Source organism: Toxotes jaculatrix, chromosome 6, assembly GCF_017976425.1.
Source record: "Toxotes jaculatrix isolate fToxJac2 chromosome 6, fToxJac2.pri, whole genome shotgun sequence".
In the NCBI taxonomy this organism is placed as follows: Eukaryota; Metazoa; Chordata; class Actinopteri; family Toxotidae; genus Toxotes; species Toxotes jaculatrix.
The window spans coordinates 10,262,176-10,288,332 of NC_054399.1; the positions used below are offsets into that span (position 1 = coordinate 10,262,176).

Here is a 26,157-nt window from a genome sequence, read left to right on the forward strand (position 1 = left end):
TGTAGATGACTTTAATGATGATATATGTCAAATGCTTAAAGCATTCCTTAGAATGTAACACAACTGAACCGTGAACAAACCTGCACTAATGTAAACCATCAGAGAGGGTTGACCAAGACTAAAAGACCCGGCTGGTCATCAGGCCTGGTCAGCAGGAGTGGGTGATATGTATCTTCTTTTACAGTATACATCATTTTATATTGCGATAAGTATTGTGATATCATGAATTTCTTGGAATTTTATACTGATCATGGATAAAATAAGTGGATGGGAATGTCTGTTTTTGGTTCCTCCAGTGACTTAAATACCTGACAAAATCAGATACTTCATCACATTGATGTACAAATCCTATCAACCTAATATTGCCAATAAGCAGTCCTGAAAAAGGTCTTACAGCACAAAAGATAATTAAAGGTATAGCTATGTCAGTATAGCAAAATCTCTACCAGCTGACAGATCTCTATCATTTCACAGTAATCATAATATCACCCAAACCTACTGGGCAGATACAGTCAATATGCAGTATTTTGATGGATGAAAAGACATGCAATGGGTTTCATTTCATGTGTCTTATCAAATGGGAGGGCTAGTGTTTACACCCTTCCATGAAGCTAGGCCAATGAAATCAAACTCACTACAAGTATTTGGAAATAAAATCAAATAAAACTTCAGGGTTGAAGGAAGGAAGGATGGTGGGCAGGCTGGGTGACTGAGTGGAGCGGGTATGAGACTAGGACAGGGGTGGCGGGTAGGTAAAGGTGATCTAGCCTTTCGGAGCAGTGTACTGGCGTAGGAGAGTGGAGATGGCGCTGGATTCAGTGACCTCCTCAGGGAGAGAGCCCTCCATGTCCTTGATGAACGGGTCTGCTCCAGAGTTCAGCAGAAGTTCCACAATGTCGGCAAACTCACACGCAGATGCTATGAAAAGAAGAGAGAAAATAAAAGTTAGGAGGAGAGGAATAGCATAAAAGAGGAGAGAAATAAAATAGATACAGGACAAACAGCAAACATTTAGCTTTTTTAGCCATGCTTTATCCTGATTTATCTTGCACTGTCATGAGGTCAAAACTTTGTCTGGTATTTCGGTTTATGACCAAATTCCTACAAAACTACTATGAGCATGTTCCCATGTTACTGTTAACATTTGATGTAAAGCATTGACGTGTCTAACAGCCTCACAGAGTTGTTAGTGTGGCTGTAGACTCTGAGTACCTTTTGAAACAATGGAGGTGCAATCACCAGAAGAATGTGGTTATACTGTGCTTGTATCATTTATTCTTTACTGGATACATGTCATAATTGTGGATTTGATGGCTCTTTAGGCTGTTATGATGGTGTTAACCAGGTTTGTGTAAATTTGCCTTCTTCCTTTCTTCTATGTACTGTAGTTTAATACAGTATGAGTATGTACAGTGCTGCAGTTAATGAAAAGCCCATTTGCAGGCCCAGTACTGACACTGGCCTGGACCTGTGGTTCCCTCAAACACTTCATTTCTGCCCCATTGGCAATTTGTGCCCTGCTAAAAGGGTCTGCTCTCTCTCTGTGCAGGGGGAAGACGGGGGGAGGCTTGCACTTTCTTAACCCAGTTAGCGGGTCCCTGCGTTCCTGATGCACCTCTCGCCCCTCTGGCACCTCTTCCCCCCTCTCCTCTCTTTTCCTCTCTCGTTCTGAGTGCTCTTTTCTGTCAGTGTCATTCGCTCTCTCTCCTTTTAAAGAGCAGACGCTGTGCTGCGCCATGATCGCTGATGTCAGCAGCCGCAGTGATTGACAACCAGGCCTTTTAACCTCCAGCCCAGGGGTGGCTGGCGGGCTGGGTGGCAGGAGTGTGTGTGCGCATGAGATACGATGATACATCGGAATGCATGTGAGTATGTAAGGAAGTGCGTGTGCATGTGCGAGTTGTGTGTACGAACTGCACGAGGTGCATAAGAGTCAAGGGCTACAAGAATCACTTATCTTTCAGCCTAATCAGGCTAACAAAGCTTGGCTTATTTTTCCAGCCAAGCCTGCAGTCCTCCTCTTGTTGATCTAAACAGTGTTTTATTTAGCCAGCGGTGTGTGTGCACATGGCGGCGGGTGTCTCGCCTGGGCCTTGAGCTGTAAAAAGTGGCTGGCCCTCAGGGGAGCCGTAGAGGAGGAGAACAATTTATGGTGAGCAGTAAACCCTCAATTAATCACTTGCCAGCTACTGTGGCCCTGTGCAAAGAGAGGTGGGAATGAATTTTCATTCTCTGCTATTTGTCTCTTGGAGTTCATCGCTTATGTTTATTAGTCATCTTTTTATGCCCCATCCTCGGAGCTTCCTCTGCTGAGTGTGTGTGTGCGTGTGTGTCAGTGGATCTCTGTTGGGTGATGCAACATACCCACGCCAATGCCACCAAGCTGGGGGACAGATGGTGCAGCTACACAGACGCATTCGCATACATGAAAACACACAGACATACACACACTCAGAGGACAGGGGGAACCGCCCCTCAGGGACATGTGAGTTGGGGCATGAGAGGGTCAGGGGAGTCTAAGGACCACCGCTGATTTCCTCTGGGAGGCCGGGTGATTATTACACACACACCCACACACACGCACACGCGCAGAACAAAACCAGACAGGCATCCACACATTCGCACATACATACCGAAAGACACACACACACACACATGCACCCACAGTATCCAACAGAGAGGAATGAGAGAAACTAGGTTAAAATCAACTGTAGAAAGTAAAGATGAGGAATAGAAGAGAGAGTGGAGGGAAGTCAAATGTGGACAATGAGTGAGTGTGTACAGAAAACAAGTCGGCATTTATAAAGAGGATGCGGACGCCAACAACGTAATGATGTCAGTGCACGATAAATGTGAAGAGTTTTGTTCCAAAATGAGATATTCGCCATTCGCCAGAAAAATACACACATGGTCACAAAAAAAAGCTTTATGGAAGAAAAAGAAAATAAATTCTGCTGTTTTGAAATGCGTGTATAACATTTTGAAAATGTTGAAATTAATGAGAGAGGCCTCCTTACCATAATGTAGCGCTGTCTGTCCTTCATTATCCTGTAAAAGACAAAAACAAGTCTTTAATTCAACAGGCTTGTGACTGGGGAGGAATAAAATACTCTGGAGAATGCAAATTCTAAGAATAATATCAGGAATAAAACATATATATTGCCAGCGTTTGGTGTGAGAGAAATTGTAAATTACTTTGTTCAAACTTCTAAGAGTCAACAGGAAAACCTTCAGCTGCAAGAATACCAATTACCTCCAGCGTGTCAGCTGTGGACAAAGGGTGGCATGTTTTCACAGTACCAAAGGGGGATCATGAGAAGATGAGATATTGATTTAAAAAACACGTGACCTGGAAATCAAACCTTTCAACTTGCAGGTGACTTCCAGTTCTGATCAACTTGAAACAACAAGCCACTAAAACTCCACCTATTAAGCGAAGGTGCCTTCATCATACCTGAACACTCAACACCCGACCAACGTTAGCACCAACCTGCAACTCGACCCATGTTATCTAATCCCCACAGTTGTTGTGGTAAGAGTTGACACTACATGGGAGGTCTTGGAGAGCCTGAAAGAATGAGGCTGGTGTTATTCCATATTTTTGTTGTTGTTTGGACAATGGAGAGAAGACCAGAAAGTCAGTGGTGGTCTCTTGCGTGCATGTGTGTGTCTATGTGTGACACCCACATATGCATGAGTGTATGTGGGTGTGTGTCCTTTGAACTGTAAAAATGATACTTGGGTCAAAGGGTCAGTGGTAAAGATATAATTTTAGTAACAAGTACTGGATTAGGGACAGGGAAATTGTGTGTGTGTGCGTGCGTGCGTGCGTGCGTGTGCACGTGTGCAGGTGTAATAAGGTACAATATATGACAGGCATCATCAACAGGAGATTCACTTCTTAATCACTGCTCAGGCCTGCCTTTGCACCTCATAATGATGATAAATGGTCAAACTGTTGCCTCCACTCTTAAGAACAAGAGCAGCCGTTCAGCCAAGTACAATGGTTTCAGACGTTCAGAGGCAGATTAAAAGCCAGCAGGTGCACTGACATTTGCTTCTATGTTGTAAAATGTCAAATTACTAAAACTGTTATGGTGAAATTAATCATTAGTCTTTTCCTTCTTTGCCCTCCAAACAGTCGATCCTCTCGTGCACCTTCCTGTTTTGGTTGCTTCCATGTCCTTCCTCTACTTTCTACCAATCGTTCCTCTTCCTCTGTTTCTCCTGACCTCCAAACCACACCTCCGTCATCTCTTTCCTTTCAGTACCTCACCCAGTCATCTCTCTCTTTTTCTGTTCACTCCTGTCTTTCCCCTTCTCTCTCTCCTTTCATTACCACATCCACCTTTCTCTATCTTTTCCGTTCAGTCTCCTGTTCAGTCTCGATCCCTTTCCTTTTCAATCTCTCCTCCTCCTTCCACTCTTTCCTGTCTTCCCTTTCTGGCTGGGCCCAGTGCAGAGTGATCCTATTGTTGTGTTTCTTTCTTTCTCTCACTCTCTCTCCCTCTCTTTCTCTCTCTCAGGGGCAGCACTTCAGGGACCTGCTGATTGGATTAGAGCTTTCTATTCCCTCTGGGTGGATCACAGAGCACAGATGCAAATCGCCACCAGCGTGGAAAGCGTGCCGTAGTTAACCCAAGACAACAATCCCGTCTGTCTGTGAGTAGAATTGCAACCTGTGATGTACTGCGGACATCTGTCTGTCTGTTACAATGATGCTGAGTCTAGAGAAGAGTGTGTAGAACTATGCTAAAACTGACAAATTTAGATACCGCTCCTGAAGGGTAGAATTTTTCACCATCCAGGCCATTTCTGAAAAAAAAAACAAGAGGCTCTGATGCTCCAAGGTGGAAAAAATATACTAATTTTCTCTTTCATTTAACTGAATAAAACACAAGCACACGTGGCACAATGGGACAGTGGCAGATGTTTACAGCCAGAGCCAAGGGAAAGACCCTGAGGCACATAAATACATACAGTTATAATTAAAGTGTAAGGGAGTTTGTAAGGGGTTTAACCACTAATCTGCAGTGCAAGTGTTAATCTACAGTTCGTTGTTCAAAAAGCACACACAAACACGCACACACACAAAAGCAATAATGAGTGACAGATAATGCAAGTAGAGGCAGATAAAGCACAATGAGACTGAGTCTGAGAGAGCTGAAATCTTTTTTGCATGAAACATGACTCAAATATGTGCTTTTTCCAGCTCCTCACATTTGAGGATTGTTTCTCTCTCTCTCTTTTTTTATATTATTGGAAAGTAAATATGTTTGGATTATGGACTGTTGGTTGAACAAAACAAGACACGTGAAGACATGAGCTCAGGCTTTTGGTAACTGCGATGGATATTTCTTATCATCCTCTGACATTTTTTAAACTAAACGTCTAAACAACTAAGCGATTAACCAAGAAAATAATCGGTAGATTGATCTGCAATGAAAATAATCATTAGCTGCAGCCCTAAGTGAGACTGAAAGCAAAAAAATATTCAGTGTTGCTGCCTATGTGAGGAAGTATGTTGAGCATGCCAGTGTATATGTGCAGCCTACATGCTTCTTGCATGTTCATGTGAGGGGTCAGCGGCCTGTCCTCCCAGTGTTCCCTAATGCCCCTGGATCCAGGACGGAGGCTTGATGGAATCACAGGAAATTGGATTGTCTTCCATTTGCTTTGGAAGCAGCCTGGAAGAGACACTCCCCCCTCTCCAACCCTACTCCCCGTACAATACCTGCAGTTAGCTGCAGTAGCACCCCCCCACCCCCCCGGTGCACCCCTGTTTCCATCCCATTACTGAGGCATGTCGCACTGAAACCCCTGCTTTTACATGTCATCCAAAGTTTCCCCTTGCGGTGCAGAAATGCTGGGCTGGATGTCAGCAGAGTGCTCAATAAAGCAGCTGCTTGCACAATACCAGCAGCAGAGATCCAGCACAGTGTAGCGTATCACCCTAATGGGGTGGAGCAATATGCTTAGGAGCAGCATGGATAGGGATTGATCTATTAGTACTATTGCAGTTTTTTCAGAATGTAAGTTACACCGATCTATCATTTCTACCACACAAATGATGTGAAGCAAGATGGATGAAAGAGAATGAGAGTGAATCAAAGATATGTAGAGAGATATGACAAACAGCCTTATTTCTTTAGCTTTGTGCCTTAACAGATCAAAATAATACTGTAACGAGTCCAAAATCGGTCCAAAGACAGAGAAAAGCAAAGTCATAAACAAAATGATGGCGTGTATATATCTGTGTGCAAAGGTACATTCCAGTCTATCAAATGTTAGAAAGACCCCCGGAGGCTTTTTCTACTCAGCTTGTTCAAAAATGAGAGTTCAGGATTCTGACTCGGAGTCGGGCTGAGGCCAACCAGGAATGGATAAAAACCTTGTCTGTAGCTCTGTTTATCTGCGCAAAGGGCTTGTCACAGATGTTGTGTTCATTTCTGGGAAGTGGTTCAACTTGTTTTCTCCATCAGTCTGCCTTCACAGATCTCAGACAATGGGACAAGGGTACTCCAAATGTTCAACCCGATCTATTTATACCAGGATTAAGAGGATGCATCAAGGGCATATCAGGGGCAGAAACTCAACTCGGGCAGGGATACAAATAGGACATGGAAGTCCCTTGAGTCTGTGCCTGCTCGAAACTAGGTTTCATTCTGTCTGCGTTTCATTCTGTTTGTCTGTGTCCGAGCCAGAGAAGAGATTGTGGGCAGAGGTTAAAAGTCCGTCAAATCCACCACCAGCTGGGGAGTGTGCTGCAGCGAGCACAGTGTATGTGTGTGTCAGTATTTTTGTGAGTGTACTGTCCCTGTGGACCATAAAAGCTTGAATGTTTTCATACCATGCCAATCCAAGTGCCAACAGTAGATGGTGGGTGATCTGGAGGCCACTGTGGGGATTTAATTTCCTTAACACCACGTTCCTTACTGCTGCTAAAACCAAGCCCTTTCTTTAGCAAAGGAAAAAAAATGTTTGTGTTTTTTCTTTGTACAATCTTTCTCATATCCATTAGTGTCCAATAAGAATGGTGCCATTCTCAATTGTAATAATTTAAGTATTCAAGGTGGACAAAATATTACTGGCACACACTGACTTCATCAGTGTCGGAGTAAATATATTGCTTAAAAAGGTGCAAGGTGCAGGAATTCACCATCAATAAATCATGAAGACAATCATTTTGAGAAATTAGTATAATTACTGTACACGAACAAGACCTTAGCCAGGATGACTGGCAGTCATTCTCCTGGTGTGAGCAGAGATATGGATTCCAGAAGAAAAAAACTTGTTCCAGTCTTCTAGTGTCTCTCTAAAGGGGCAGTGTGGTCCAAGATGTGCAAACTCTGTTAGCAAACTGTTTTACCTTAAACACAACTACATCTGTATCTTTACCACCATCATATCCTCGGTTTCTCTGTATTTCACTTTCTACTACCTCATTCCTTTCCTTCTCTATTTCTCAGTCAGCTCTCTTTTTATTTCTCATCTTTCTGTGTCTCACTAAACTTTCTTTGGGTTTTTCTTCCCCCTCTTCCTTTCCCCGCCTTCCCCTTTTCTCCCTCCCCACTGTCCCTGACAGCAACATTAAACAAGTGGGGAAAAATGGACAAGCAATTATGATTTATGATCAATGCATGCAGCAGCTGCTGACTTTTATAATGACAGTGGTCGGGGGAGGGAGAGAGAGAGAGAGAGAGAGAGAGAGGATGTGTATGTGTACCAGTCTCAAGGGTGTGTGCTGGGAAGATGAGGGGGTGAATCGATAAGCGGCTAGGATCATTGGTATGCAGATTCCAGCGGATAGCATTATGATGAGCAGGTGCCATCAATCAGAAAGCAAAGCACAGATTTGAGCATGATGGAGGAGAGGAAGAGTCTCTTTCACCGAGTCTCACATCTGTAACCAGAGGAGCTACTGGGACAAACAAACTTCCTGCACAACTTAAAAGTTCCAGACTTTCGTTAAACAATCAAACAATAAACTAAATGATAAACTGACTGTTTGTAATCTGGAAGATGGAACAAAACATTCTGTTAATTAAACTAAACATGGAATGCATGCACTGAAATGTCTCCATGCACAGTCACATACCAGTGCATTTTGTCACTAAGATGTTGGACAGGCCTGAGCTTGCACATGAGTTTGCCCTGCGTTTGTTGTGTGGGTTAACCCTCTGATGTGAGTGTGCGTGTGTGTATGCGCTGGGAGTGCCCCCCCCCCACCCCGGCCCCCATTGTTAAAAGGATCTAGAGACTGAGGCCAGCACTAATTGAATCTGGGTCTCCTCTGTGAGCAGGGAGAGGTAACCTTGTCACTCAGTGTGTGAGCACTGCCACCCATGGTCAAATTAGCCTGACGCCAAACCCACTGCCCTTCACACCTTCTGGGAGCGTCCTTCAGATGCCTGGGTGATCCCCCTTTCCCCCTCATACCCCTAACTGCCATCGAGAGCATTAAGGTTTGTGGGAAAACCTTGAATGATTCAGGGGTCCTGGAGGGTGCCAACGAATATAGATATTTATTGTGTCACCTTAGATGTCATCCATCTGAACACAACCCTGATTATACCTTTACCCACAATGTTCAGATTTTCTTGACTCTCTTTGCCAGACAGAAGAAGCCTGTTTTTTCTCCCCTAGCCTCCCTTTTCCTCTAAATCGCTGTCTCTTACCCTGTTCGGTTCATGCACCTCTTCTTCCCCTCCACGCCTCCCTCCCCTACCCATGTCGCAGAGCTTGCTTGTTCCCATGGGACACCTTAGCCTCCATTAAAGCCATCAGAGAGGAGGATAAGGTTGAGGCTGAGAATTAACATCGCCAGAGGCCCCAGTCTGTCCTCCCGCGGCTCATCGATGATGTTTAAAAAGAAATATATGAAATAAATAAATACATAAAAGAGTGTAATATGAAAATCAATGGCCAGGCAGCAGGGTCTGCAGCTGAGGCATTTGGAGTGAGGGACTCATAAAGCTGAGTACTGCGGGAGACTGATGGAAGGCAAAACACTTACTTTGTTTATTCTCTCTCCTCACCCCCGTCCCCTCCCCTCACTGTCTGTATCCAGCTCTCACTCTCTCACTCTCTCCCCCCACCCTTCTGTCTGAAACGGTCGAGGACAGCTTTAATGCTCCTGACAATTTATGTGGACGGTTAAGAACGATGGAAATCAAATAGTTGAGTGTAGGCAAGGCCCAGTGAGTGGCCCATAAGAAAGAAACAACAGCTGATGATGGCAAAGAGGACTGTTACCTGCTGGAATGGCTCTTTAGGCTGCACTATTACTGTCAAGTTGCTGGCTCTTTTCTGAGTGCTCATATTATAGATTCATAACTGTATCTGTGTCCAATAGGCCCTTTTAACACAGCACGGCAACAGCTTTCATTTCATCGAGTCCAGCTAATGTGCAGCAAGTACTAAATATGAATCCCATAAGAGCAGCTTACAGTGTGGCTTGTAAAATATAAAGTGCTGTGTGTGGTGCCTGTGGTGGCTTTTATGCGTGTGTATCATACTTTATCAAGGTGAGTTTGGATTAGAACTGAAATGATTAGTCGATTAACCAGTTAGGAGAAAATGAAAAGGCAACTCTTTTGATAATCGGTAAATCACTGGAGTCAAATATTTGCTTGTTACAGCTTCTCCAATGAGAACATGTTGCTTTCTCTGTTTTTTACTTTGTTTTATAATGTTGTAAACTGAATATCGCTGGGTTTTGGACTGTTGGTTGGACAAAACCAGACATTTAAAGACATCTCCACAGAGTCTGGGAAAACAAGATGGGCATCAGATTGACTGATAATTGTTAGTTGCAGCCACAGTTCAGATTCCAATGTGCTTTAAAATCCAAAACTAAAAAGACCTGTTTGACAATTTCTCCTATAACGATTTAGCCATTGTTAATCTTCCAGAAGATAATAATCATCTAATCAGTGAGTGTTTCAGAGTCCAGTATGAATCAGCAGAGACAGGAGAGTGTGTGTCAAGTTTGAACCATTCTCATGCTGCATGTTGAGGACACTTGGAAAAAAACACACGTTCTCATTTATTCTGCCTTAAATATAAATTCTTGTTTCTTCTCTGATAGTGTCTGCAGGTGAGCAGGAAAGTTCTCCCCTTGTGGAATATGTCATTTTATATTGCGACGTGAATATATATATTAGCTGAAGAGTTTCTGGAAAAAGTCTCTGGCGAATATATTTAGAAACCAAGAATGGAGACAGGAATGTGTATTTTTGTGAATTGCATACCATCAAAAATGTGAAAAAGCACCCATATCACAATATAAACAGAAGAGAAAAAAAAAACATTAATGGTGCCTAAATTTATATTTCTCACCATTTACTCGTCCCTATCTCACGTCTTTAGTTCTCTCTCCGTCTTATTTTATTCTTTGAATTCCCGATATATAGATATTCATTCTCCTTACTTTCCCACCTTGCTGCCTTTTCTTTCTTAAAGACCCTATATATTCTAGGGATAGGTTGCATGCGCGCGCACACACACACACACAATTATGACAAATCTTGCTGAATATTTGTTATGACTGGGCTGACTGAGCCATTAGTTATAGGAGGCAGTGCTGGGAAAGGGGAGGGATACAAACGTGTAATAATGCCTCCACCATAGAATTTCAATCAGCCACCATGGTGTGTGTGTGTGTTTACCACTTTGATCACACAAGTAGTTGACACAACGGTAGAGGACACAGATGAGAGGGTTCAGTGTTCTTTGTTTTACTACAACAGCGGGCCGAGCTTTGCTGCAAAAAGCCTCAAACACCTTCAGTAGAGCTGCATAATATAAAATAAAAGGCTGCAAGAATGATTTTTCGCTGTATGTTGCAGCTTCAGTATGAAATGTAATAAATATCGATACAGGTTTATTATGCCTTTTCATGAAAAATGTGCATGAACAGATGCTAATGCTTACGATTTGTTCAGTTTGATTAAAATGGAATATTTTCTCTGACATGCTTCTTGATTTGTGAGCTGGGGATTTGGCACAAACCCAGGACGCCTTATTTAGGAAACAATTTCTCCTTTGAGAAAAAAATTTAGCCCTCTGCTATTTGGTAATTGAATAAGCAATATTTACAAGGGAGTCTGACTTTTTATGTTTTTTTTTTCCATGAATTTGACATGCAGTACATCTGCACTATGTCACAGTAACACTGGATGATTAAACTAATGAGCAGGGGACATCAGCTTTCTTCAAGAGCAGCATGAAATTGTCAGTGACTTTATAAACATTAAAAAAAGCCATTTGATGTTGGTAAGAGAGCTAAAACTTTTAGTCTAATAACTGACTAGTGTACCGATGGAAAACTAGTCTAAAAAATGTAAATAGCTGATTCATCGTTTAATTGATGTATCAAAGAAAAAATGCCACATTCTGTGGTTCCACCTCCTCCTGGATTCTTGAATCTTGATCTTGTAAACCAAATACCTTTGGGTTCAGCCGCTCTTTGGTGAACAACACTACTTACCTTAAACACATCTTTGTCACTGTGCACTGCATTGTCTTGTTATCAGCCTTTACAGAAATACTGACACAATTAGCTAATATCCCTTTATATTACGCATGTTTCCCAAGTTCATCACTGACAAAGGCTAAAGCTGAAGTTTCACACGCAGTCATGAATTCACTGCTTGGCTCCATTATATAGATAAATCAACAGTCCAAAGTCCACCCACACCACTCACATCAATATCAAATCAATGGGTCCATACCCGAGGAGAGACACTATGCCACTACAAATCAGCCATACAGACTCTGACTTTGTCCCAAACACAAGCAGGCAAACACTGTTGATACCACACACTGCCCAGATAACCCTGCAGGTTCCACATGAAGACTGTGTATAAGACTTGTTGTGTGCTCTCTAGCCACCAATTGTAGGCCGCCCAGTCAGATATTTATTACTATTGATCTAGCTGGTCCTGGCTGGAGACTTTTGTTCTGCCGACTCGAGGCTCTGACCTCAATTAAGTTATGAATTTCTATCTGATAGACTGGGAGCGCTTGGGGCCTGCCGTGGTCGTGCTACCACGCTGGATTAATTAGAATTAGCGGTGCTGCGAGTCGCCCTCCCCGCCTCATGGATCATGTTGTTTTAATACAAAGTAGAGGCGGAGGCGGGGAGGGGAGGGATGGAGCGAAGGGGACGGGAACTTGGGGGGAGGGGAGAGTGATGAGGAGAAGGAGAAAGAGAGGGACAGATAGAAAAGCAAAAAAAAAAAAAAATGCAGGAATAAGTCCAGCAAAAGCATGTGAGATGCTGCCATGTGTTTCAAACCTGCACTGCCTCGTTCTCTAATCACCTCCTCCTACTTTAATCCTCAACAGTGTTTCCTTCCTGCCATTGCATTTGTGTTGTGCTGCCCTGCATCTCACCTGTCCTTCTTCTTTGTCAGCCTAATCCCACCACCATCACTTACCCTTTGAGTAATCGCTCTAAGTCAGACATTGTGTAAATCTACTCTGGGCCATTCCCGACCTTTGTTATAGTCTGAAAAACTCCTCTGAACCAAAGCCCTGCTGCCTTTTTTGACTCCAGTTCCCACAAATGGGCAAGTCCTTTTTTCAAATGCATAGCAACCGGAGAGTTTGTTGGGGAGGTCAGATGAGAGTTTGGGATTTCCACCTGTGGGGATTAGGCTTAGCTGTGAGTGTGGGATTACAGCATCTGGAAAGAGAATGACCACAGGAAGAGCGGACACACACAGACGAACGTCTAGACCACTGAAACAACACACTCTGCAACCTCTAGTTATACAAAAGAAATGTTTCACCTGAAAAGTTGGGATGTTTTGCACTAGAACATCTCAAACCTACATCCTAAAAGTGCATCAGTGAATGCATCAGTGTTTAATTTTATTTTAGCACAAAACTGCTACAGAAAAAGTCCATTCTTGATCCTGGAAAAGGCCTCAGTAAAGAAATTTGAACATCTACAGTTCCATGGCAGATGAGCAAACTGGCTACTGAATGTGAGACTGTTTTTTCAAAAGTAACGTAATTATTGTAATCAAGATATTTCAAACTGAAGATAAAGTAAACAGCTTTCGATAATTACAGCACATTTTGGTCATTACCCAAAAAAGTAAGTAAAGAACTAATGAACTGTCCATTGTTGAATCTGTTTTCACTACTGTCACGATATGAAGGAATGTCCTATAGCTTAAGCTTATTCCTCATTAATGCTCTTAAATACATTCTAGCACACAGAATATAAGTCCAGTGTTTGAGCCTTAATTTTCATTATTACATTAAGTGAGGTTTTATTGTCATCTTTCCCACAGTTGGTGCTGTCTGCCCCACTTTTTCTGGGTGTATTAGCTGAGGGAGCAGTGATATGGTGTGGGGGTGCGCGGGGGGGGTGTTAATGTACGGTACCAACACCGGGGCCTGATCTACAGTTGGCAGGTGGCAGAGCTGTGATCTGTGTATTCAAATACACACAGCTACCTATTGTAGTCCCACCCTGCCTTGATCCAGGATTAACTATCAAACGAGCCCTTAATGCAGGTTACCAGGGTTTGGGAACAATTCACTAAAACAATCAGTTGATTAATTTCAAACGATTTTCCTCCTCTGCCAAGCAAATAATAATACTTTTTGTTTTAACTCTCAAGGCCCCCTCCCCTTTTTAATCAACAAATTAAGCATAAATCATGTTTGATCTTTATTTACTGGTTGCTCGGCAGTTGGTGGAGGTCAAGAGAGATTACTGGTCGCTCTAATAGCCTGCAAACAACCCAAACATTCCTCTATTCCTCTCATGAACGCACACAACCACCCATACTCTTTGTTTCATGGGAGCATTGGACAAAAAGGACAGAAGCATAAAACTATCAATCAATTTTTTTCTCATTTCCCAACGCAACAAAATTGCTACTTTCCTTTTTTTCTTCCTTCATTCCTTTCCTCATCGACTTAACCCCAAAGAAAAAAAAAACACACACACAAAAGGATGTTTGAGCAGGTTCTAATGAGAGGCATATCGTTCTGTAAGCTTTACATAGTGAGATAATTTGGCATTGCGACAGAGTGATATGATTTAGCTGACTATATTTTTCTCTCAGCCACCTCTTTGCCACCTCATAAATCTGCTACCACTAACTGCTGCAGGGGTCCAGTTTCTTTAATATTCAGCCTCCTCCACGGCCGGCTTCCTGTGACACCTGAGAGACAGGCGGGTGGAAAGGTCCTGATGACCTGAATGCATGAAATCAGGTGATGTCTATATTCTGATTGGTAACAAAATCCTGCCACTGAAACATTTTAACGTTTTCATCTCTCACATACACACATTTACTCAAAAAGACCCATTTTAAAGCAGAACTGGGTTTTAAATAATTAAAATTCATCCAGAATCTCCATGTTATTGTCATTCGCTTTGTTTGCTCTATTAGAAATGATACAAGCAGAAAAAAAGACAGGATTATTTCCCTCTTTGTGTTTTGATATCAAATGAGCTAGAATCAGACAAAAAGTGCAGGGAAATAAATTAGGAGTCTGCTCAAATTCAGCGATCCAATATCACCACCTGGCCAAAGATTTATGTTCCCTGCTTTGACTGCTGAAAACTCTTGGCACCTCGAGAAATCAATTTATATTTTAATGATGGACACATGACTGTAAATACGCTACATCTTATAAAAGGGCAAAAGCATCTATCTATACATCAATCATCCTCTGCTGTCATTATCTTGATATGGCTCTAAATCATCAGTGAAGTGTTTTGTAGTTATCCCACTGTTAAGTCTTTTATGAACCATTCGCCACAAATCCCCCCACCACCACCTCCCTCCCGCATTCAAAACAAAAGGGGCTACGCATGACCACAAAAGAGAAAGTCATTTGTGAAATGTCCTGATTATGTGGGTTGTGCAACATAAAACAATTTGCCTGATTACTTCCAATTGATTCGGCCTTACAGTTAAAGCCTCAGTGTGCAGCCCGGTGAACTGCACTGTGTCGTGCTGCTGGGCAGTGAAAAGGAGTAATTTCTCCGATGTGCAGCTGAGCCAGCTTACCGCCAAAGCTAAAGCCTCCTGGATGCAGCTAAACCTTGGGAAGGCTAAACACTAGGCTAGCTACCAGCTAACTCTGTCTGCTAAAGCTCTGGGGGATTTGTCTGCGGCACAAAGTGAATTAAAGGTGACCTTCTGGAAGGGTTGGAGAGGATGGAGAGGGAAAAGAGAAGGGCAATGGGGGTGCTAAACATGTCACTAGTTGCCTTGGGTTTACATGTGTGTTGAGCAGTGTTACTAGGCTCCTGCCATATCCCTTTCATCTCCACCCTAACCCTGTCTATTACAAACACTGATACCTGTTTATCCACACTGGAACAGACCTCAACACATTCTGTAGTGACTTCTGAAACAAGATCCAGCCACTACACTTCAGCAAACACATTACAGTTGTCCAACACTGAAAACTCAAACCTTTTCTGTTATGTAAATCTGCGCCAAAAAAAGAAACGGTGCATTGCATGAATGTGTGTGTAATTGCAAATGAAGCTGCATGTGCATGAAAGCAACCAAAAAATAGTTGTCTTTATAGAAGTCATACAATTTCAGAACCAGGGGGGCTACTAAGACTTCTACTCATCAATTTAGTGATCAACCGATTGCTGAGTGACATTCTACGTTTTAGGCACAATGTGACAACCGGCACTAATTAGCTACCAAAATCAAACTGTCTTTGAAGTACAATTTTGTTTTAAAATGCACAGGAAAAAAAATCAGAAAGACAGACGGACAGAGACATGCTCCTCACCTGACTGTTGATGTCTGCTTTGTGCTGCAGTAATACAGACACCAGCTCCTTGTGTCCTCTGTCACAAGCCCAGTGCAGGAGAGCCCGGCCCTGCAAACACAAACACACAATTACTCAGAACCAGGATGTTTATGTTGTGATTTCATGTAACACACAGGGCATCCTCCTCCATCCCCTGTGCCTCAAACTCAAACAAGACTTCAATCAGTTTATTTGCTTCCAGACAAAATAAATTATGCACAACCATTCAGAACTCAGAGCCTTTGGACCTCAGCTCCATAATGACCTGTGGACAGAGTGATGAGATACAGTATGTGGACTGCTGTGTGTATGTGTATGTGTATGTGTATGTGTATGTGTATGTGTGTGTGCGCGCGTGTGTAAATGTGTGCATGGAAGAGCTGTGGGTGGTTCAAGCTCAGACTGAGATCTCCAGGACAAATTACAGAAAGTTGCACACAGTCTGCAAACCCTGATTGATGTGCACAAAACAAGAGCAGCTGATCAGCAGCCCCCTACTCCATCCTACACACACACACACACACTCACACCATCCTCTCCTTAGGTCCAAGATCCTTGTTCTAATAAAACCACGCAAGCTCATTTTTCAGTGAGGCCAATTAGGTAAAGCAAACTCTCCAAGTCCAATTCTGTTGCTTAAATCATATTGATCACCACGGCTGCATGTTAAAATGGATACTTTTCAGCCAGGTCAGAATACCAATAAGTTGGTCGCTCTCTCTCTCTCTCTCTCACTCTTTCCTGCTCTTTTCCAGGTGTACTGCTGTTGACTGCTGGCCACATTTTCACTGGAGACCAGGGATTACTACCTCCAACAGGGAGCTTGAATGTGTCAAGCAGACTAAGTGCAGCATTCGAAGTTGAGAACACAACGTTTACAGAAACAGAGATGGGGTAAGCTTTGATATTGACCAGAGAGGACATTAAGCATGGTCAGAGATGAAATGGCCTCTGATCAAGGGAGGTTAAACCTCATGTAAGAAATGTTAAGCTCACTCAAGTGGTCGGTTCCCTGAATTTTTTTTTCTGTTATATTTGTTTTATTGTTTGCTTTTATTGCTTTTATTGGTTTTTTATTACCTGAAAAAATAAGTTTACAAAAGCATCTAAGGAAACGTAACCAGGAGCTATGAGGAATTTGCATGAGTGACAGGGTGAGTTCATTGACTGAGCGTCCCCATATTTGCAGTCTTAATCGATACTTAATTGGCAATACTTAATTATAGTTAATATTAGAAAGACGTAACACATAGTGGATAGTTGGTCACAGGCCCACAGAGTATCTGCGGGGACAGAGCCTCTTTCTGTGTCCCCTCTCTCTGAGCTGCAGTTGCAGATCAGGCTTCCTTGCTGATGTTAAACTTCACCATTGCCCTCTGCTGTTGAGGGAGCAGCACTGCGGGTGACAGTGGGGACGACAACATCACAGGACAGACAAAGCTTTCTCTGCTGCTGAGGGCCCTCAACCATCTGGTCTTTGGGAACTCACCAGCCGACTGCCTGCTTATCTGAAGAACGGCTGTGATGAAAGAGAGACAGGGAGCGAGCCATTTGGCCCGGCCGATAATGAATCAAGGACAGATGAATGGATTTCAGGGTCAATCCAGAAAACACCTCACGGTGGTAATAATAGCTGTTCACACAATTTATGCACCACAGCCTGAGGAGTGGTTCTCATGTGTTTGTGGCTTCAGATCATCAAAACTATTAGGTAATAACTGCAAAAAAACCATCTCCCCAGTGGCCTGTATTTTTCATGACACTCCTCTGATCATTTTCAACTGCAATTGCCCAAGGGGTCAGAGCATAGGACAGAAACCCTGCAGCTGGTATGGATTCAGTGTATTGCTATAAGACACTTCAGCAGGGTAAATGCCTCCTGATGCTGGAGGATGTTCATGAATCCTGTGGTGAAAGGTTGATTTTCGTACAAACATACAGTAGATAGTAGAGAGTTGTCATGGTAATTATCTATTCAAGCAGTATTATAAAGTGAAACTCTCACATGCCACCAGTACAGTACAATTTGCATATTTTTAAGCACTGCGTTTTGTAGTTACCTCTTCGTCTTTAGTATTGATATCCACTTTCTGGGAGCTGATGGCCTTGCTGATGTGGTCGATGTTGTTTTCTCTGCAGTAGTCAAAGATGTTCTTATCCTCTTCCCTGAGAGCAACACAGAAATTGAAACAGAGAGAGAAAGGGAAATATAGTCAACTTTGTATATTTTTCTGATCATCATTTATAGTTCGAGAATCAGATGACTTTGTGTTGGTTTTAGTTATATTTTGAGATATCTGTTTAAGGTTTCATAGCAAATCTCTACCACAATATAATAGAGGTGAATGGTGAGAGGTGAATTCTAATTTGAGTGAATCTACCCTTTAACTGTTTTAAAATGCATCATCTGTTAAGAATGTGGAGACACGTAGGAAAGAAAAGCCTTTGTTTCTACAGTATTTAGTCATCAAACACAGAGATACAACAGAAAACAGAAACACAACTACTCTGCATCTCACACACAAGCAGCAGCCACACGTGCCTTATCCCTCGGGAAAACTGGCATACAACACACACACACACACACAGAAAGGCACCATCCCAACTCTGATTATATCTCAGTGTCTCTAATCACCTCCTGGCATTGGGGACAGGAGTGAGTGCTGGGGGGGGGGCAGGGTACAGTGGTGGTGGTGGAGGGCTGCTGGGTGAGCAGGAGAGAAGGGGCAAAATCTCATTTAGAGCTTTACGCCTTCCCCTCCCGCTTAACCATGCCGGCCATTCAGATTAATTGAATTTAGTGCTCCATTGTCTGACAGAAACCCCACATACCCGCCACTGTACCACTCCCACGCGGTGACTCCTGAGGCTAAATCCCCCTGTTCCTGTCCGTGACGCCTAATAGCTCTGCCGCATTGGGCCTTACAAGTCCCACAGCACACACCTGGCTCCAGCCACACAGGAGCCACTGTGGGCTGCTGCCCTATTAAAACTGTGGATGTTGTTTACTTTGGTGGGGAGAAAATGGCCAGTTGTCTGTAACTTTGATGAACCACTGGTCTGGCTCTAACACTTGGATGTGGGCTGGAACCTTTAAATAAAAAAAAAACAAAAAAACTTTCTGTTCAAGTCAGAAGCACTGCTAGACCATGGCACTCAAACGGTTTCCTTGAGTCTTCTCAAATATTTCTTCATCCCAATTTTTGTCACCAGAACTTCCCAGGAATTCTGTGAACTTGATGAGAGGAGAGCTATGTATAGTGATCTCTTTTACACACTGAGAACAGTTAAGTTTAATGAAATAAACTTATCTCTACCACGCAGAGTAAGTCTAATAAAGATGGAATTGAGTTGCACCATGGAAAGAATAAGATCTATTGTTGTTTGGATACTGATCCATATTAGGGACTAAAAGTGAGAATAACTTCAGTCTGCCCTGCTTTGATTTTGACCTTTTATTTAAAAAAGAAACAGTGGATTTGAAATACAAAATTTCTGAAATTAAAGCCGAAATACTAATGAATAAAGAAGGGTTCACAACATCACTAGGATGCAGTCTTTAACACATAAGCACTTGGATGGGGTGCATGCATTTCTTAAAACAACCACTGGCCAAGTTCGATACCAAGTTTATTCAGTAAATCACAGCATAGTTGCTCGGTCCCAGTGAGATCGACTGCCCCACAATATGAGTCCTTACTCCATACACAGCTGGATCAACTACAACTTCAAACTACACCCACGGAAGATAAACCTTTCCTGTCCACAGTCAGCACATTTTCTTATTTTCTGTGAGAATGCAGTTCCAAAATTGACACTAACTGCAGACACAAAGTTCATCAATAAACCTCTGCACTTTCTTTTCATCTTTTCATCTGCATGCTTTCTCTCCCTCACTTTTCTTGCACCCCCCCCCCCACCCCGCCCCACCATTTCCTCATCAGCCTGTGATGAATTATGAATAACTCATTACACTTTTATCACAGCTAGGTTATGTATGAGCACATTCATTTACATACTCCTGATTATCAGCACTATGTTTATTCATGAGTCTCCATGTTGGGCCACACCCACTTTCTTGTCTGATGGCCATGGTGACCCCGAGTGTCCCTGACGTGTGGCCGCCATCCGTCTCCCCTGGCAACTAATCAATAGGCCAGCTCATCAGTCTTTCATCGATGGTCAGACAGGGTTGGCCTGACGGGTGCATGACACATGCTTACATATATAAAGTACAAGCATGCAGCTAAGTATGTATGGTAAGGTTATACAATATACACAATCACTACAATAAGCTCACATATGAACGTACAGACACAAGTAACACCTTTACTTGTGTCTGTACCACAGTGAGAGTACACATGAATCCACACACACACACCCCAACACACAGGGGCTATAAACAAACAAATGATTAATGTGGGTCCTATAAACGACATGACATCAACAGCACCGCAGTGCATGCTGGGAAGGTCACAGGCTACTCTGTCTTCACAACAGCTGGGATACAAAGGGTATATGTGTGTGTATAAATATATATATACGTATGTGTGTGTGTGTGTGTGAGCGTTTGGAGCTCACGTGTGTGTGTCCAGTCTTGTGTACTGGCAGATATGTCCTTCATCCATCAGGCTAAACTGGCCACAGTAGTGGAGAACACTCATCTACCTGGCCTGAGCTTCACTGATCAGCGCCATGGCCACACCATCCATCACATGCGCACACACACACACACATACACACACACACACAAGCCTACACAATCTGTCATCACATCCCCTATAGGACCCTGGACTACACTCTCAACATGGCTGAGCTCGATGGAAATTCTAGAAACAATGAGAACTCCAAAAAGTCAGCACTGGTTTCCAGCAAAGTGTCCGGACAACAAAACCTCCTCTGTTTATCAGAATCCCCTTTCAAGGTGGCCGAGAGAATTACAAATGTAGTATTCAAAGCCTCTTCAATCACACACTGATCAGCTCAGTAGCCCAGGGATATTGCTAATCAATCCTGCTTTTGTCGATACACACACCACACACATATACACACACTCTGAGCCTGAGATGAGCACTGAGCAATGCAATTAAGTCTCTGTCTGGTTAACAGGTGCTTAGCTGTTTAATATGGAGTGAGTCTGTGTCTGTGTGTGTGTGTGTGTTTGTGTGTATGAAAGAGGAAATTGAAATGCAGCAGAGCAGTGAGTGTGACAGTTCCGGCAGGTTGTGCATGGATTTGGATGCAATCGCGTCAACCTATAGTGGCAAGTGTATGTTTATGTGTGCACACAAGTGCATAGGTGTGTGTTTGTGCCATGTTAATGACTTCCTCCTTCCCAGTTTCCCTCAGGGCATCGCTGCAACTGGATATCACCAAAGGGAGCACTGTTCTGGGAAACCTGCTGTACCCGCCTTCATCTGCTGTACCCGGCCTGTCTTCACCACCCGTCCCCCCAGCCCCCACCCCCCCCGGACTATCCCCCGAATCGTAACGTAATTAAAAAGGGGAGACTCTGGCCGCCTCTTCCCAAGACTGTGCATACTAATCACATGCAGCCATTTAGGAGGAAAACCTGCAGGATTCACACATCTCATTTTCATCTCCAAAAGAGCTCTTTTTTCATTGAAATGAAGATGAGGTTTTTAAGCTTGAGTAAGTCTGCCAGGCAGAAGTAAATGGAGAATATATTTCATTAACATAAATCAGAACTGTATGACGTCTCCAGACCCTAACTGCATTTACGGTCTGTTGAATATAATCAAATACAGCATCAAGACCATTGGTTAACAATGCCAGACTCAGACTGAGTTTACCTAAGCATTAAATAAGTGGTGATTCACAACTGGAGGAAAAAGCTGAGTCTGTTCAAGCACCCTCGAGATCTGGGAAAGGCTTTTAGGTGCACTGGAATCTGAAAACACAACTTAAGAACACAGAGTTGAACAACAACGCACAATGTGCATTTGTGAAACTCTTTAAGACGCTACTGTCAGTCCCTACGTAACCAATATAACTGAACGTTTTGGATGTATGCTTCTCTGTGTGTGTGTGTGTGTGTGTGTTTGTGTTACTTCTGAGGTAAATACCTGATCATCTCCTCCTGGTATAGAGAGCTGACTGCTGCTCCTCCGAAGCCTGTTCTCCTTTCTGCTCCTTGTCTTTCCTGTCAAATCAAAACAGCCAGACATTAAAGAGCAACATCCACCTCATACACAGGTCAAACTTAAACGTGATATATACAATACAGATATTTGTCACTTAACAACTTGTCGTTCAATGATAGTGTCCCCACCCTAGTCTATTCTGGCTTACTACTGCAGCCCGTGTTGCCATTCTATATGGACAGAGGCACTGACCTTCCTGTTGTGTGTGTGTGCTCAATGCAATACAATAGAACTGGGTTAATCTATTCACCATGAATGGCTTTACCTATGGCCTTTCCCCTATAGCCTTTGCAAGCCTAATGCACAATAAGAGAAGTTCACATGTAGTTCAAATAGTGTAACTCTCAGACACAAGTCTCTGGGGCTTTAGACGTGACCTCACTGGAAATAAATAACCAATAACATGCAGCAGAACAACATAAAATATAGTGCGCCTTCATTTGGGACTGTTGTTAATCTTTTGTGTTTTCATGGAATTCCATATTGCATTCAGTTCAGCCAAGACTTTATTACCCAGCCTATTCTTCGCTGACCAACCTTGACTCACAAAAGAACCCGCACAAATCTGATTTCAGAAAATGGGGAGAGTGGGGAAGAACATGACAAGCGACGCAAAACAACTGTGCGTGCACTTTTGGGACAACCTAATTCACTTCAGAAACTCAGAATATTCGCTGATGCACTGGCCCCGTTCCTCTGCAGTGTAATGTAATATAAAGCCAGTGTCTGCTCAACAATTGAGACAGGAACAGAGGTCAAATTCTGGCTATTATTCTCTCCTCTGCTTCTCTGTCTATGCACTCCTACTTACACCATTTTAACTGTGCTTCCAAAAGAATAGCCACCGCCATGCTAAGGTGCTTTGTTAACACTAATACAATCAGCTGCTTTTCAGGGGGGCATTTGTGCCGGGCTCTCTCCTGGCATTGTGCAGCTGTGGAGCAGAGTCAGCGAGCATTGCTCCACAGCATGGTCGAGGACAAAAGCATGTGTCAGGATTGGAAACGTGGTTGACAGTGACACTATTAAGGTGACATAAATATGGACAGGGAGCAAAGAAAGAGGGTGGATAGCGGTAATAATAGAATGAAGGGTTTAAAGAAGAAAAGAGGGTGGGGCCAAGATTAATAGAGGAAAAGCAGGTAGCACAGAGGTGGAGAAAAACAAGGAGGGTGGAAAAGGAGCAGTAATGAAGAGCTGAGGGAAACCAGACGATGGAAAGAAAAAACAGCCCAATTCCTTCTCTCTGGGGCTGCGCTTGTAGAGCATTGAGTGTCTGTGAATCCATTGTCTTCCATTTGGAGAGTATACTATTCTCATAGAGGAAATCCACACAGTCTGGTCACATGTTTGTCTTGTGGACGTGGCAGGAGCTTTCAGGTGTGATGCTTTCCATTTTAGTGATACCTTTTTACCTAATTACTGACTACTGTATGGCAACCCACAGGCTTATCATCAGGGATAACGGTTTTTTTTTCCTAGTTATTTGAAATACGTCAATACTTTAAACATCAAAATGTAGCTATGCTTTGGAAAGCAACATGTTTTTGTTGGTTACAACTATTACATAAATATATATATATATATATACAGTCATGTTATTACAGAGTTTTAAATCAACCCCCTCAACTTTGATTTCAATTAAATAAATATAAGTTTCAGGCTATCAAACTTTATCTGGCTTAAGTAATTCAGCAAACTTAGCAGGATGGTCAAGTATTTTCATAAATGATGCATGCTAAATTTAGAAAACAATTTCCTTAATGTTGGTCTAATAGCAACCATCTCAATTTTAGAACTTTTTTTTTATGGAAAACTCTAAATGTGTAAATTAATAGTTTCAGACTTAGCTCTGACAACAAATTTTGAAGAAATGCTAGACACCTAGTGCTGCCAGCTGCTATAAACTTCACACTGAGTTTTATTTGGCTCAGTGTACTTTAGATCATCCTTTGAGAATGTCTCCTTAAATCCTGACACTTTTTTAAAGAATGAACAGCATCAAGTTAATAGTCATGCACAGCAATCAGCTGGCCTTGTTCAATGCAAGCACACATTTAAACATTAACATCATGCATGGCAAGTTTGTGTTCCATTAATTATATTCTCCCCAACACCGCTGGTAGAAGGCTGGTACAAAGTTGTTTTTGAAACTGAATGCCAGTGCCCCAAAGGACAACCTTTCCATGGTAACACAACTCTCCTGACAGTCCAATGATGTGACGCAGGAGTGTGCAGAGATGTAAACAAACTTTCTTATGTCACCATATACACCGGCACACCTCAACGGTCATACTGTGACAGTTTCTTTCATTATTCATATCCCAAAATGTCAACTATTGAGGAGGACAACATAATCTCCTCATGTATTTTTCATGCTACATGTGAAGAGTGAGGAGACACTAAAAGGCCTGAGTCAAAATGACACTGACACACTGACCTCTAGTGACAAAACACTGCACTGCATTCTAAAAGGGCAGAAATATGACATTGAATGTTTTTATATTTGTAATTTTTCAACATCATGGAGCAGAGCTGAAATGAATAGTTATGTTTATTTTAAATACATCTTAAAGCTTGTTTTAGCAAATATGAAGTACCAGATGGGTGGGATTTTAGCTAAATCTTTGTTATCAGGTAGGCAAAGTACAGGTTTACACAAGAATTGAAGTCTGGAGCTTTAAGACAACAATCTCTGATTGGATGAATTTGACCTTTTGCTCAGCTTCATCATGTGGTACACTCCACCAGTATTGAAAGACATGAAGATTACAGCGAACTAAATAAATTTCACGAAGTCTGCAGGTCACTTCCCATCTGTGATGTTTACATCTTTAAGAAAGTTTTTATTAAACCTCCCTGTTCCTACTCATATAGAGGTGTGTCAGAGTTTTTTTTTAATCACTTTGCTTTATTCAGTACTTACTTTGGAACCCACTATATTACAAGAAAGTGAACAATGCAAAGTTGGATTGTATAATACAGTATATGCTGTTGTGGAAATCAGCTTTAACTCAGAAATGATTCTTATTACCTTGGTGCTGCCTTCAGGGTCTAACACGTTGACACAGGAAATGTACTCCTGCATTGCCTGCTCCGCATCCATGTCTCCAAGCTGCTTCCAGGCTTGCCTGTAATGATATTTTCATAATTGTCATCACTATTTTCAAAATATGAATTTAATGAATTACTTTTGCTTCAGATACTCAGAGGTGTAGTTACTCCATGAGACAGGTACATAACAAGTGCAACATGTAAAGAGTAGACAAGCAAATGCTCTCTCTCTCTCTCTCTCACACACACACACACACCCACACCCACAATAACAACCTATGTATGTCTACAACGATGTGCAAACCATTTCCCGTACCACTGAAACCAAGTTTAGGCTACGTACCATTTTCTCTGTCCTTCAAAGTCAAAGAATCCAGGCTTCGGAGTATTGCACTTTCCTACTTTGACCTGTGAACACAACAGTGAATCAACTGATTACCTAGGCCTAATAACAGCAACTGGCAACGAACGGCTATGGGAGTGATCTGCTAAAAATCAGTAATGAAACATGAATGTTGAATGTTCACTGCATGTGGCTCTCGTCTAAAGTCACCTGGAACAACCACTTGAAGGCTTAAAATCGGCCTGCGCGCCCATAGCGCCATTCATTCCGACACTCACCTGTTTGTAGCGAGCGTACAGGTACAGCAGCTGGTCCCTGCTGGCCGTCTGAATCAGATCGCGTACGCGGTCGGCTGCCGAATCAAACTCCCTCTCCAGCTCCTCTCCCTCCAGCCGGTCCCCCATTTCCATGGCGCTGCAGTCAAATTTTCCCAAGCCCAGGTCCGAATCAGAGTCTGAACCTGCTCCGCCGAGGGGCTCCCCTGTATCGGGGCGGGCTGGGTCTGTACCTGAGCCCGTCGCAGTGTCCGGGGAGGAGGACGGCGACCCAGAAGCCATTGTTATTGTTGTCTATAGCGTAACGCCAGACACGACGAGCGCCGTAGATCCGTGTGAAAGATATTAAATGCGAACGCAGAGAAGCTGCCGGATAAATATTTGTAAAGTATTTCAGCGACGGCGTCGTTTTTAATCCCTTATCGTTGAGAGTCTGTGACAGTCGGATTTGTTTCTCCCGTTGGTCCGTCTCTAGTACGGTCAACTAAAAGCTCCGGCTAAACTTCCTGCT

At 42.8% G+C, this 26,157-nt stretch overlaps 1 protein-coding gene across 1 annotated transcript; it reads right to left on the bottom strand.

Moving 5' to 3' along the window:
* On the bottom strand, nt 1-26,137 carry acbd6 (acyl-CoA binding domain containing 6). Its single transcript, XM_041039919.1, has 8 exons — nt 25,650-26,137; nt 25,372-25,436; nt 25,009-25,105; nt 21,897-21,973; nt 17,871-17,976; nt 15,790-15,879; nt 3,018-3,048; nt 1-918 (listed from the first exon to the last, which is right to left on the bottom strand). The coding sequence occupies exons 1-8, from the start codon at nt 25,926-25,928 to the stop codon at nt 764-766; spliced, it is 900 nt and encodes a 299-aa protein (XP_040895853.1). The 5' UTR covers nt 25,929-26,137; the 3' UTR covers nt 1-763.
* Between the last annotated feature and the right edge of the window lie 20 nt (nt 26,138-26,157).

Bases quoted from the DNA above. Each gene is read 5' to 3' on its own strand.
- acbd6 (XM_041039919.1), bottom strand. From the start codon at position 25,928: ATGGCTTCTGGGTCGCCGTCCTCCTCCCCGGACACTGCGACGGGCTCA. The intron at 21,974-25,008 runs GTAATAAGAATC...TTGATTTGACAG, and splicing joins ACCCTGAAGGCAGCACCAAG to GAAAGACAAGGAGCAGAAAG. The intron at 17,977-21,896 runs GTATTTACCTCA...TGTTGCTCTCAG, and splicing joins TACCAGGAGGAGATGATCAG to GGAAGAGGATAAGAACATCT.